The following is a 15,390-nucleotide window of genomic DNA, read 5'->3' on the forward strand; positions in this document are numbered from 1 at the left end:
GAATATAATTAAAGTTGATAACTTGATCTGCTTTACCAGCCTACTGTTTATTTTCACTGACTTGGTTCTTTATACTAAAGTAGAAACTGAAGAAGAGCTAAATGATAAATGAGTTGAGCTTGGTAGCATGAAAGGAAAAGAGAGGTTTATAATGACTTATCAAAAATTTCAGAGTCCTCATGCTTCATTCTTTATTGAAAGTGGCTTTCCAGAAAGGAAATAAAAAGTCCTTTTCTTTCTGTGCATGTTTTTGTAAAGCACTGGATTGTGTTGATAATATATCTGCTGATGAGCTAATGCTTGTGATCAAATTTTAGCGATTTCTTGGTTTCTTAGCAGTATATGAAATTCCAAATTTTAAATTATTTCTTTGAAGGATCAATAATTTTGGAATGAAGGCAAATTAGTATTTCTTCATGCTGTGATTTTGTAAATATGTTACAAAACCCACTTGCAGCTAATGCTTTTTTTATTAATAGGAACCAGTTAAGTAGCATTTTATATCATTAGTCAATACTATGAGTTCTTTTCTATAATTATGTTGCATCTTATAGCATTCAGTATTGGAACCAGAAGCTAACCAGATCCGAGCATCAATTTTAGATATGGCTCATTGCATACGGACCTTCACTGAGGAAATTTCAGATTATTCCAGAAAATTAGTTGGAATCGTTCAGCACATTGAAGGAGGAGAACAAATAGTAGAAGATGGAATTGGAATGGCCCACACAGAACATGTATGGATTTTTTTCCTCCTTACCCTTTTTCCTTCTTACTTTTTCACCTTATAGGATTTATTGAGCAATTCCATTGTACCAGTACTGCACTAGTCAGTGGAAATAAGTTTTTTGAAAAGTCTCTGTCTTTACGGAAATTTATAATCCATCATGGAAGAGTTTCAAGTGTGGTAACTGTTTACTTTGTGGGGGAAATGCAGGATGCCCTGGCAGTGTGCATATAAATAGCATTAACTTAGGTAAGTCTTGGAAGGCTTTGTAGAAGATGTGATGTCTAAACTGAGATTTAAAGGAATTTAGTCAGGGAGAAGAGTGAGATGGGAGAGAGTTGTTCCAGAGAGGGAAGCATATGTTAAAATACCTGGCAGTGAGACTTGGACGTATTGTAGAAAGTTAACTAAGTTCACTGTGGTTGAAGCTTTGAGTATTGGGGTGGCAGATGGTAAGAAAACACGTTGGAGAATTAAGGGCCAAATCGTGCAACATCTTGTTAGCTATGTTAAAGAGTTTGGACTTTATCTCACAGGCAGTGATGAGCCATTGAAGAATTGTCATAGGAATAACTTAATCAGATTTGCATTAAGAAAGGTTGCTGTTTAATATAAAAAATGAATTGGAGGAACAACAAGATTGGAAGCAAGGAGACCTCTTGTGAGGTTGCTGAAATTATCTACTTGAGAATTGTTTGTGGCCCATAATACTGCAGTATTGAGGATGGAGAGAAGCACATGGCTTTGAGATGTTAAAGAAGTAGAATAGGTAGGTCATAGTGATTGATTGATAATATTGATTGATAGGTAACTTGCAAGGTCAAGCATGATGCCTAGGTTTCCACCTTGCCCAGCCTGGCGGATGGTTGTGCTCTAAACGGGGAGGAAGAAGAATTTGGGAGGGGAGGATGAGACCAAGGTGGTAAGTTTAATTTGGATGTTGAATTTGTTATATCTGTGAAATAAATGGAAATATTCCCCCCCCCCCAACCAACCCCCAGTAAGATGAAGAGTAAGTGGGTATTAGGAGGTGAGTGTGTCTAACTTCTAAGAGTTTGGCTATGAAGAGAAGGAAGGGACTTAGGCAGTAGTGGTAGTTGCTTTTAAAAATTGAATTATAGAGGAGAAGCGTTGGGGCATCCCAGGTGGCACTAGTGGTAAAGAACCCGCTTGCCAGTGCAGGAGTCTTTAAGAGATGTGGGCTCAATCCCTGAGTCAGGAAGATCCCCTGGAAGAGGGCATGGCAACCCACTCCATTATTCTTCCCTGGAGAACTCCATGGACAGAAGAACCTGGAGAGCTACAGTCCATAGGGTCACGAAGAGTCGGACATGAGTGAAGCGACTTAGCACACATGCATAGAGAAGAAAGGGATATTTTCAGACAGGAATATAAAGCACAGGGACAGATGAAGTATAGTGGGGTTTTTTGGTAATCAAAATTAAAGCCAAGTCATTGGGAATAATGGCTAGAATAACGCTCTGTCAAACTAGTAGCCCGTAGCCTCATGTGGCTGTTTAAGTTTAAATTATTTATCAATCCCAAGAAATACAAAATTTACTTCCTCAGTCTCACTAGCTACATTTGAAGTACATTTTCTGTGTGTGTAGCTAGTGGCTACCATATTGGTCAGCACAGATATAGAACATGTCACCACATAAAATTCTGTTGGACCTTGTTGTACTATGGTGGAAATACTTATGCCCTCAGTAAATATTTATTGAACATATCTCAAGTGCTAAACACTATTCTAGCTAAGGAGACACCACTTTACAAGTCAAAAATACCACCTATGCAGAGTTTGCATTCTAATGTGGGAAGAGAGACAATATACAAGTAAAATATGGCAGAAGTATTTTATTAGGTGCTTTGGAGAAAAATCCAGAAAAGGTGGTATTTGAGGACAGGCTCCCTGAGAAGGGGCATTGAGCAAAGACCTAAAGGAGCTGAGAAAAGGGAACCATGCTAATATTTGGGGAAAGAACACTCTAGATCAAGTACAGAGGCCCTACAGTTGGAATGTGCCTTGTTTTCTTAGGAAACTTCAAGGAAGCTCAGTGTAGCTAAAACAGAATGATTAATGGAAAGCATAGCTGGAATTGATGTCAGAAAGGGCCTTATAGGCACTTGCTTTACTTTATTTCAGGAATGCTCTTCTTCAAAATGTTCATGTGGTTCCCTCTCCTACCTCCTTCAGGTCTGAGCTCAGATGGCTCTTTCTCAGGGATTCTGTCATTGAACATCCCATATAAAGGACTTTGGCGTTTACTCTGTGTGGGAAACCATGGGAGTGTTTTGAGCAAAGTAATAATTAACATTTTGACTTAACAGTTAAAATGATCAGTCTGGCTTCTGGATGGAGCATACGTTGTAGGGAGCAGGGGTAGATCTAGTGAGCCGAGTTAGAAGGCTATTACAATACTCAAGTGAGAAATGATAATGGCTTTGATTAGGTTGGTAGAAGTAGAGATGGTGAGGCATGATCAGATTCTAGATATATTTTGAAGTCAGCAGAATTCAGTAAGAAACTAGTTGAGAGATAAAAAAGAGAAGTGTTAAGGGTGACTCCAGTTTTTTTAGCTTGAACAACCTGGAAGTTGTAGTTGCCGTTTATTGATTGAGATGGAGAAAACTAGGTTTGAGGTTGAGGGAGACTGTAGGTTAGGCATTCCTTGTTTTTTTGAAATGTCATTTAAACTGTTGGATATCCAAAGGCTGTGTTTAAGGGGAAAAGTCCTGTGTGGAGATACACATTTTGGGATTTTTAAGGTTATAGATGGTATTGAAATTTTCATTATTTCACATAAAAAATCTTTTTTAAGGTTACAGTTGTTGAAAACTTATTTTTATTGCCCAAGGTACCAGGTACTGCAGAGAATGCCCGATCGTGTGTCCGAGCTTATTTTTCTGATCTGCATGAAACTCTGTGTCGTCAAGAAGAAATGGCTCTAAGTGTTGTTGATGCTCATGTTCGAGAAAAATTGATTTGGCTTAGGCAGCAACAAGAAGATATGACTATTTTGTTATCTCAGGTTTCAACAGCCTGTCTCCATTGTGAAAAGACTTTGCAACAGGTACATGGTTTAAAACATTGTTAGGACATAGTTTAGGAAGGAGAATTTGTAAGCTTAATCAAATCATTACCAGAGTACATACTAGTTATTTTATTAATTTAATAAATAGTTTTATATTATTACTCTGTGTTATTGTGGGCTTTAATGTGGGCTGTGCTTAGGACGTGATCTCTAAGCTCGCATTGCTCCAGTCAATCATATCAGTGCCCTCTCTTTTTTGTGCCCTCCCCACCATAAAACCATAGGTTCTAGAACCTCTTTAACTTCTTGTCATTCTCTATTCATCCCAAGTCCTTTAACCCTTTTTTGCCAAACATATATACTATTCTTCCTGCTTGGTGGGCTTATGTCTCCCTTTTTTAATATTGGAAATCCTTCTTCAAATTTTTACTGTTGTTTGAAGTTCCTTGTCCTTGCTCTTTTTTGTTCATTGGTTTTTGGTGGGGGGAGGTGGGTAGTGCATCTGTAGCATGAACTACCCATCTCTGCTCTAATTTATTAGTTCTTAACTTTTATGTCACAGAAAATCCATGGTTTTTTTTTGATGCATGAGGTATCATAAGCAATTTGTTACCCATATTGCAGATAATATGCTTTTATTTTATTTATTTTTAATTTTACTTTACAATACTGTATTGGTTTTGCCATAAGATAATATGCTTTTAAAATGATTTAGATTTAAGGTTATTCTAACAAAAATGTCAGTCTTACTCATTACTGTTTTGGATCTGCCTTCATAAATATGCAATTTAAGACTAATTGTTGCCCTAAGAATCCTAGTATGCTGCAGACACTCATTTTTTGATATATTGCTTATGATTGTGTTGATACAAATCATTAGAGAGCTAAACTTTCTACCATTGTAGAGCTTTTTCTCTTAAAAATCTGATAGGCTAGGCTGTAACTGCATCAGTCTTGCGTCCTTTAGTCCTTGTCACATTGAACTGTAGTAATTGATGTTTTTGCCATTTATTAAGTTGTCTTCTTGCTCCAGTCCTATTCTGACCTCTGCTTTGTGATGCTGAGATTGGAACGCTGAAAACCTGCTCTGCCAGCTGGTTCCATGTTATTTTAGGCTTTGCCAGTAGGGAGCAGTAGAGGGAGGCTGAAAGGTGGATGTGATTTCCTGTGGGTTCCCGTTTGCTTGGGGTTCATGTAAATGTCACTGCTCAAACGAGACCGCTTTCCTTAGAGATCTGAGTTTCAGCTCCATGGGATCCCTCCTATAAGTGTCTAAGTTTTAATAATTCTAGCATCTCTCCTTTATTCCCCCAGCCCTGAGAGTGGTAGCTATTTCTTACAGTTGTTTCCTCCATGAGACCTCCGAGCTCTTTTTACACTTTCAGTTGCCTAGTTAATAACTACACCTAGTTAACTGTTCTTCGTATTAGTTTTTCTGTTCACATGATTGTGGGGGTTTTTGTCTCCTGATTTGAGTCTAGTGATACATTACTCACGTTTGTCCTTCTGAATGTTGGCTGAATGGATCTTTGTATCTAAATTCTTTGTATCTGGTTAGAAAGAGCTTAATAAACACTTGTTCAGCTCAAGCTGCACAGCAAAATTAGAAATGGAGCATGCCCTAAATCATACTTAAGTGACTACTTCAAAGTATTTTTATATTTATTTAATTTAAAAGTATGCTCATGGCTACTGAAATATTTAGAAGTATTTTAGAGTTTCTGAAGCATTTTGTCAAAGTGACTGATAAATGTTAATGACATGGTATTATCTCACTGTGTTAATGCAAATGAAATTGGGGCCTTGGATTCATTCATCATATGGACTTATTAGTTTTATTCTGATTTATGGCCACAGAACCCTATTCTCAGCCAGTAGTCTTAAAAGTTCCTTCCACAGAGATGCCTGAAGAGAGGAATGGATGGAATAGCACATATTTATTACCAATTTTGAGGATAAAATTTAATCATCCCTCCCCTCCAAAACAGTTGATGCGTCGTCTAAGTTCAAGGCATGATGCTGCTTGGTTAAGATTTATTTATGAGGCAGACATTTTTTTGTGTGCCTGCTATGTGCCATGTAAATTCTAGGTACATGGAATACATCAATAAGCAAAATAGGCCAAAAGCCATAATCCTGTGGAATTAGCATCTTAGCAAGAGACAGACAATAAGCCATAACCATTTCTAATAAGTAAATTATATAGTATGTTAAAAAGTGATAAGAGCTAAGGGAAAAATAAAAAGTGTGAAGGTATAGCAGATTGCATTTTGAAATAGGGTAAGCATCATTATGCCAAAGCCTTTGACTGTGTGGATCACAATAAACTGTGGAAAATTCTGAAAGAGATGGGAACATACCAGACCACCTGACCTGCCTCTTGAGAAACCTATACACAGGGATAGGCTGCCCACTCGTGTTCTTGGGCTTCCCTTGACTCAAGGAAAGCCCTTGAGTGAGCTGTTCTTGGCTCAGCTGTAAAGAATCCACCTGCAATGCAGGAGACCTGGGTTCGATCCCTGGGTTGGGAAGATCCCCTGGAGAAGGGGGAGGCTACCCACTCCAGTATTCTGGCCTAGAGAAGTCCATGGACTGCGTAGTCCATGGGGTCGCAAAGAGTCGGACACTACTGAGCAACTTTCACTTTCTTTCTTTTCATGTGAATATACAGCAGTGAGCAAAAACTAACAATGCTGTTTCTTTCATGGCGCTTATGTATTGTTGGAAAATCTATATCTTATGAAGAATACATTGGCATATGTATAGAATATTTCTGGAATAATATTTGAGCAACTGGAAGGAAAGAGCCTGGGACTCTAGAGTGAGACGAGACATCACAGTTTGACCTTTAGTCCTTTGTTTCTGGAACCGATATGTGTATATCTTACACTATTTTGAAAAACTTTTATAGGAGTACTATATATGTGTGTGTGTGTATATATATACATATACATACACACACATAGAAATATGTGCATATGCATTCAACTTGCTGTATTTTAGGACTGGACATTGCTATGTAATCAGCATCCAGATCCAGTAATGGCATTACCAGGACCCCAGAAGCCCCTCAGACTCTATTCTAGTAACTACCTGCCTTTCCTCCTAAGGATGAACCACTATCCTGATTTCTAATGTATACTTTGTTTTTGTCTATTTTGAATAATTAATAAAAGTGGGAATCATACAATAAGAACTCTTCATGTCATTTCTACTCTTATTTCATGTGAAATTCATTTTGTCAAAATGTAATTGTAGTTCATTTTTATTGTGATAGTATTACATTGGTGAATATAAAATTATTTACCTATTCATATGTTGATGGTCTCTTAAATTATTTATTAATGTCTGACTATTGTTATCTTAGTCAGATTTACAAGTAAGTTAACTTTGTTGTTGTTGAATGTCCAACTCTGGTGACTCCATGGATTATAACATGCCAAGATCCTCTGTCCTCCACTGTCTTCCAGAGTTTGCTCAAATTTGTGTCTGTTGTCAGTGATGCTGTCTAACCATCTCATCCTCTGCTGTCCTCTTCTCCTTCTGCATTCAGTCTTTCCCAGCATCAGGGCCTTTTCCTGTAAGTTAACTCTTCATATCAGGTGGCCAAAATATTGGAGCTTCAGCTTCAGCATGAGTCCTTTCAGTGAATATTCATAGTTGATTTCATTTAGGATTGACTGGTTTGATCTGCTTTCAGTCCAAGGGACTGTAAAGAGTCTTCTCCTCCAGCACCACAATTTAAAAGCACTGAATCTTCAGCAGCTAACTTTGAATACTATAATGTTAAATGAGCTTTTCTTGAGTTTTAGTGATATCGCTTTTCCTGGTTTCTTTAAAAGGTTTATAAGAAATATCTTCTCCTTTCTAGGATGATTGTAGAGTTGTTTTGGCAAAACAAGAAATTACAAGGTTACTGGAAGCACTGCAAAAGCAGCAGCAGCAGTTTACAGAAATCGCAGATCACATTCAGTTGGATGCCAGCATCCCTGTCACTTTTACAAAGGTAATGCATTCTGTACTTCATTTTTAGGTGTGTTTTTGAACACATAATTGTTCACAATTAAATCATAATTGTTTTACCTTCCTTGGTAATTAGCTTGAATAGACAACTAAGAAATTAATGAACCATAGGATTAAAAAAGAAAACTTTATCAGTGGAAAATAGAAGGTGGTTTAATGAATCTTCCTATACTCATCACCACCTACTTGAACAGTTAAAAACTTTTTATTTCACCTACACTTCTCCCAGTCTCTTTCTACCTATAATCTCCCAGGTTATTTTGAAACAAATCTCAACATATTTCATCCCAACATCAAATCATTTTTAAAACATGATCAAAATACCATCACCACATCTAAGAAATTAAATACATCTTTAATATTACCCATTATCAAATTAGTATTCAGATTTCCTAGATTGTTAAATAAATTTTTTTAGGTCTGAGACTGTATTTCGCATTTTTTGATATGTTTTAGTCTCTTTTCAAGTGGATTCCCCCTAATTTAAAAAGGTACATGTGTTTCATTTTGCTATTTTTGAGTGGCTTTAAAATTGTTTTTAATCTTGTTTTATAATTACTGTGAAGCATTCACATGGTCCAGAGTCATATCTGCAAAGCAAAGTGCATTCAGTGAAGTCTAACTTCAATTTGACCCCTCCATCCTTTTCTTCCCTTCTCCATACAAAACTATGGAGAAGAATAGAATTTTTCTTAGTTTTCTTAGTTTTATTCATCATTTAAAAAAATAGAGAAATATGTTTGCATGTACTCTCCACCCATTCAAAGGTAGAGTACTGTACTCCTCCACCTTGCATTTTAACTTGAGGGTACATCCTAGAGGTCACTCCTTTGCAGTATATGTGACCTTTTCCATTCCCTTTTACATCTACAAGGTACTTGATTGTATGTACATTTTTTTATTCTGGTAAACACAAAATTTTTTACCATCTTAATCGTTTTTTAAGTGTATAGCTCAGTATCGTTAAGTATATTCACATTGTGTGAAACATTTTCAGAAATCTTTCATCTTCAAAAATGGAAACTATACCTTATAAATGACTGCTCCCCTATTCCCTGCTTCTCCTCATATCCTGGTATCCACTGTTCTACTTTCTGTTTCATTAAATTTGACTACTCTAAATTGAGTGTATACGTGGATAATGTTTGTCTTTTTGTGACTGGGTTTATTTCGCTTAGTATTATGTCCTCAGAGTTCACCTGTGTTGTAGTATGTGACAGAATATCCTTTTAAGTCTAAATAATATTTCATTGTGTATGCCACATTTTGTGTATACATTCATCTATCGGTGGATATTTGGGTTAATTTACCTCTTGGTTATTGTGAATAGTGCTGCTGTGAACATGATTGTATAGACATCTCTTTCAGGCTTTGTTTCCTATTCTTTTGGATAAACACCAGAAATGGGACTAATGGTTCATATAGTAGTTCTGTTTTTAGTTTTCTGAGGAAATATCATACTGTTTGCTTAGTGTTGCATCACATGATATAAATCCTACCAAAAGTGCATGAGGATTCCAGTTTCTCCACACTGTCACTTATTCTTTTCTGTTTGTTTTGTTTTTGATAGTAGCCATCCTGATTGGTGTAAAGTGATAACTTATTGTGGTATTGATTTGCATTTCTCTGATGATCAGTGATGTTAAGCATCTTTTCATATACTTCTTGGTCAGTTCTGTGGAGAATTTTTTACAAGTCCTTTTGCCTATTTTTCTGTTTCTATCTGACTTTTGTTGTTGAGTTGTAGGAGTTCTTTATATATTCCATATATGAATCCATTATGAGATACATGATTTGCAAGTATCTTCTCCCATTCTGTAGTTTTCTTCTTCACTCTGTTGATTGTGTCCTCTGATTCACAAAAGCTTTTAACATTGATCTAGTCCCGTTTATCTGTTTTTGCTTCTGTTGATTGTTTTTTATGTCATATCCAAGAAAATCACTGCTAAATCCAGTGTCAGGAGCTTTTCTGCTGTTCTACGATTTTTATAGCTTTGGTTCTTATGTTTAGGGCTTTACTCTATTTATTTATAATCCAGATATTTAGAATTATTATATATTCTTTATAAACCTTCCATTTTTCCATTATATAATGAACTTGTCTCTTATAACAGTTTCTGACTTAAAAATCTATTTTGTCTGATTTTAGGATAGCCAGCCCTGCTTTCTTTTGGGTGTGATTTGCATCCCAAAGAGATTAGCATTTTTACCATCCTTTCACTTTCAAATGTGTGTTTCCTTAGATATAAAGTGAGTCTCTTTTGTAAACAGCATATTTTTAGATCTTGGTTTTTCACACTAGGTCACACTATGTCTTTTGAGTGGAGAGTTAAGTCTATTTATATTTAATTATTGTTAGGTAAACCCTTACTGTTGTCATTTTGTTTATTTTCTGCCTAACTTGATACTTTTTTTTGTTTTACCTTTCCTCTTTCATTGCCTTTTGTGTTTTATTGATTTTTTTTTTAATGTCATGGTTTGAGTTCCTTCTCATTTCCTTTTGTTTATATTCTATGGATTTTTGTGTGTGTGTTTGAGGTTACCTTTACAATTACATAAAATATCTTAGTTGTAACATTCTGTTTTAAATTGATAACAATTTAACTTCAATTGCATAGAAAAATTCTATTTTTCCAGAGCTCCACCCCCTGTACTTTATATTATTGATGTCACAAATTATATCTTTATATACTGTACACTTATTAGCACAGGCTTATAGTTTCTTTTAATGTGTTTGTTATTTCATTTCAATGAAGAATTAAATTTATTCACCCAAATTATAATAATGCAGGTTACTATTTGTTCCTGTAGTTATTGTTACCATTTTGGATTTTCATATGACTTCGTATTGCTGACAGCCTTTCATTTCAGTTTGAAGGACTCCTTTAGCTTCTCTTATTGAACAGGTCTAGTGATCCTGACTTCATCAGCTTTGTTTTTCTAGGAAAATCTTTTTTCCCATAATTTTTGAAGGACAGTTTTGCTATATATAGAATTCCTGGTTGAAGCCTTTTTCTTTCAGCACTTTGACTGTATCATCCCATTCCTTCTGGTCTGCAGTGTGTTTTTGCTGAGAAATTTGTTGATAGTCTTATGGAAGCTCCCTTTCTGTGATTAGTCATTTTTTCTTGTTGCTTTCAAGATTATCTGTTTTTGAATTTTGACAGTTGGGTTATAATATATCTTAATGTGGGTCTCTTTGCATTTATCATAGTTTGAATGCATTGAGGTAGGATTTTTATATCCATTTCTTTCCTCAGATTAGGAAGTTTTCAGCCATTATATCTTCAAGTAAGATCTCTTTGCCCCTTTATTTCTGTATTCTCCTTCTGGGACTCCCAGTCCGATGTGTCTCTTAGGGTCTTTTCACTTTTCTTCATTGTTTTTTTCTCTTCCAACTCCATGAGTCCAAATTACCCATCTTTTAAAAAATTAATTCTTACAAAAATCCTATGTAAGTTTGGTCTATTTAAAAAAATTAGTTGAAGGCTAATTGCTTTGCAGTATTGTGTTGGTTTCTTCCATATATCAACATGAATCACTCATAGGTATGCATGTGTCCCCTCCCTCTTGAACTTCCTTTCCACATTGCTACCCCATCCCGCCCCTCTAGGACTTTAGTCTATTTTTAATGCCCATTTTATACATGGGTGAGGTGAGGCAGAGTAGTCATGCAGCTAGAAATTGAACAAGTATGTTCATTGCAGTATTACTTATAATATAAAAAAATCAGAGAGATCAAATATTTGTCAGTGGGGATTGGTCAAGTGGTAAATGGAATATAATAAAGCAATTGAAAGAAAAAACGTAGTTTTATATGTTTGAAATGAAAGGATTCCGTAAGGTACTATTGAGTGTAAAAAATTAGTTGCAGTGTGTATTTTTTTTTTTTTTTAAGTGTGTCTGCTTTGTGTATGTCAACCAGTGTATGATGCACAGGAAGATGTCTGGAGGGATACATGTGAAATTGTTAACAGTGAATATTTATAGGAAGTAAACATCACTTTTTATTTTTTATTAATATATTTAGCACAGCATGAAAAATCTTATTTAAAGAAGATTCAGTTGAGCTAGAAAATCTGGGAAAAATAGGTGTGTGTGTGTGTGTGTGCATTTTTTAGCTTACATAGTATGTAGAAAGTTTTACTAAGCCAAGATTTAACAAAGCAGTGAGGAAACATTTCCTCTTTGTAAATATCAGAATCAGGGTATTTTAATATGGGAATAGAACTGATTTTAATGGATTGAGGAATGAGTAGGAGACAAAATAATTAACAAAGGTATTTTATAAATAAAAGTGTAAGTGCTAGTACTTTGAACTCCATAACAAAATAAAAAGATTTATTTTTTTAAAAATTATAGGACAATAGAGTTCACATTGGACCCAAAATGGAAATTCGAGTTGTTACATTAGGATTAGATGGTGCTGGAAAAACTACTATTTTGTTTAAATTAAAACAGGATGAGTTCATGCAGCCTATTCCAACAATTGGTAAGTATGCGTATTGCTTTTACCTTAATGAATATTTTATAGGAAAAAGCCCTAACTTACAGATGAGTTCTCAGGGCCTTACTTTATGCCCACTTGATGTGGAGATTGTCTGTAAGACATCAGCATTTCAGAGGAAAAATGCAAGGTTCAGTGACTGTGGGATTGAAATGTGGATTGAGGGGGGATAGTAAGAAAGAACAAAATATTGGTGGGACAGTTGGAAGGAATAAAATATTGATGACTCTGGCTGAAAATTAGGGATGAGGAGGTGGTAGTGTTGCAGAGCTGGTACTCAGCTGTCAAGGTCTTAAGGACTCTATTAGATTAGAGGGCTAACCCTGGTTAAAGGTATACATTTCCTCCATGTATGTTTATTACAAGTGGAGTTGGTTAGATAGTGCTGTATGAAGATGATTTGTAAGTCACAGTTACAATTGGGGTTGCCGGTTTTTGGTGTGTCACTCATAAGTCAGTATTAAAGTAAGTTGGTTTTTTTTTTTAAAACAGGTTTTAATGTGGAAACTGTAGAATATAAAAATCTAAAGTTCACCATTTGGGATGTAGGTGGAAAACACAAATTAAGACCATTGTGGAAACATTATTACCTTAATACTCAAGGTAAGAGTGTAAAATTACATCTTAATTTTTCAGATTTTTAGAATGTCAGTCCAGTTATCAGTGCATTGATTTAGCTAATAAAGCTGATATTTTAGAGTTGATTAAATATATGACCATACTATTACATATTGGTAGCACGCCCAACACTATCAAGAAAATTAAGCTAGATAGACTGAGATATGTACTCTGGTATATTTCATGAAAAACTATAACTTAACATAATATTTATCTTATACATGTAAGCAATTAAGGGTACTTTCCTCTTGGTATTCTTAACACAGAGTATTATTAGTGTTCATATGAGTATGCTGCTGCTGCTAAGTCGCTTCAGTCATGTCCGACTCTGTGTGACCCCATAGACGGCAGCCCACCAGCCTCCTCCATCCCTGGGATTCTCCAGGCAAGAACACTGGAGTGGGTTGCCATTTCCTTCTCCAATGCAGGAAAGTGAAAAGTGAAAGTGAAGTCGCTCAGTCATGTCTGACTTGTAGCGACCCCATGGACTGCAGCCTACCAGGCTCCTCTGCCCATGGGGTTTTCCAGGCAAGAGTACTGGAGTGGGTTGCCATTGCCTTCTCCAGGGCATGAAAGTGAAAAGTGAAAGTGAAGTCGCTCAGCTGTGTCCGACTTGTAGCAACCCCATGGACTGCAGCCAACCAGGCTCCTCTGCCCATGGGGTTTTCCAGGCAAGAGTACTGGAGTGGGTTGCCATTGCCTTCACCGTCATATGAGTATAATCATTGGCAATACTGTGGTATAGGGTAGAATCTGTGGTGTATAGTTCTGTTGCTCCATTCAATTCAATTCAACTCAACATTTATCCCATTATAACCTCTCAATAGCTCCACTCCTTTATTTCCATTCACAATTAGTTATCATTAGCAGAAGAACCCATAGTGGTTTGATTTTAACCAAACTGTTATGTGACATACATTCCACTTAGCATTTATTCACATAAATGAATTGTACATTTTGCCTCCTGTACCCCAGCATAAAGCTTATATTCATACTCTCTGTTCCATATATCAAGCTGTTTTCCACCTAGAAGAAAGACTAGATAATTTTTACTTTGAAATTTTTGATATTAGGTTAGTATGAGCCAGTGATTAAGGGGAAAAAATGGAATTTTGAACATGAGGAATGGTTGAAAGCCTAGGATGTTTAGCTGCCATTAGATAGCTGGAAAGGAGTTGACTCATTGGAAAAGACTCTGATGCTGGGAGGGATTGGGGGCAGTAGGAGAAGGGGACGACTGAGGATGGGATGGCTGGATGGCATCACGGACTCGATGGATGTGAGTCTGAGTGAACTCCGGAAGATGGTGATGGACAGGGAGGCCTGGCGTGCTGCGATTCATGGGGTTGCAAAGAGTCGGACACGACTGAGCGACTGAACTGAACTGAACTGAACTGAACTCATGAAGTTTCTGCTGTGTATTTTGAGTAAAGTTATGGAAAGTGCTGTGCCAGGCACCTAAAGAGAATACCTTGGAGAGATAAAGTTGGTAACTTATTTATTTTTAAAAGACTATCTTTTGGTAAAGGAAGTAGAGTGATCAAAGTAATCAAAGAAGTAGCATCAGTAGGTAGATCATGAGAGGTACATTTTCATTCATTAAGAGAAAAATATTAAATTGTATGCAAGGCAATATGTGTTTGGTAGTGCAAATGTTGTAAATCCTGTTATAGATGGCAAAAAAATAGACCAAAAGTTAGGTGAACTGCTTGAGATCATATCATTAATTATTGCTAGATGCTCCTATAACAGGCAGCCTTCCTGTGAAAATAATGATGGTAGACTCACCATAATATAACATTAAAATATTTAGCCCACTTACTGAAATTAAACAAATGACTAAATGAATATTTTTGTCTTTTTTTGATAGCTGTTGTATTTGTTGTTGATAGCAGTCATAGAGACAGAGTTAGTGAAGCACACAGTGAACTCGCAAAGTTGTTAACAGAAAAAGAACTCCGAGATGCTTTACTCCTGATTTTTGCTAACAAACAGGTAATACATTTGTATTTCAGAATATTTATTTTAGCATTCCACATTATAAGGTAACTGTTAAGATTTTGAGAGAAATAACTCAGTAGATATAAAGTTTCTGCACTGTATTTTGAATGCAGTCTATATGGAAGGTGCCATACTTGGTACCTTGGAGTATACAGAAAGAAATAAGGTAGAAACTTGTATGTATTTAGGTTTGCATGTTAAGTGTTTATTTCTAATACTGCTAAGTGCAGATTAATAAGACTGCTAAGTGACTTCAGTGATATTAATATAAAGTATTATGGAAAATTATAGAGTAGTTCTAAAGGTTGTATTTTCTAAGATTTATAAAAAGTAGGATTTGAATTGAAATTATAGATAATACTTTGAGTTAGTATTTGAAGGAAAGAACACTACAGACAGAAAAAATAAAAACATGAGTATTTTTAGAGAGCATCATGGAGACCAATATGCCAGCAAATTTGAAAAATTCAGCAGTGTCC

General features: G+C 35.9%; 1 protein-coding gene across 5 annotated transcripts in view; it reads left to right on the forward strand.

The window, feature by feature from the left end:
* TRIM23 (tripartite motif containing 23) overlaps positions 1–15,390 on the forward strand; it is a 34,656-nt gene that overhangs the window by 13,791 nt on the left and 5,475 nt on the right. For 2 of the 5 annotated variants that reach the window (XM_004016933.6, XM_060400386.1), the window contains exons 5-10: positions 555–737; positions 3,586–3,801; positions 7,634–7,768; positions 12,148–12,277; positions 12,785–12,895; positions 14,781–14,905. In XM_004016933.6, coding sequence (XP_004016982.1) covers positions 555–737; positions 3,586–3,801; positions 7,634–7,768; positions 12,148–12,277; positions 12,785–12,895; positions 14,781–14,905 — 900 coding nt within the window. Of the gene's footprint in view, positions 1–554; positions 738–926; positions 1,497–1,534; positions 1,650–3,585; positions 3,802–7,633; positions 7,769–12,147; positions 12,278–12,784; positions 12,896–14,780; positions 14,906–15,390 lie in introns of those variants that run through there. The other 3 variants (XM_060400387.1, XM_012096834.5, XM_042233738.2) reach the window with 3 other exon arrangements.

This window comes from Ovis aries, chromosome 16, assembly GCF_016772045.2.
Source record: "Ovis aries strain OAR_USU_Benz2616 breed Rambouillet chromosome 16, ARS-UI_Ramb_v3.0, whole genome shotgun sequence".
In the NCBI taxonomy this organism is placed as follows: domain Eukaryota; kingdom Metazoa; phylum Chordata; class Mammalia; order Artiodactyla; family Bovidae; genus Ovis; species Ovis aries.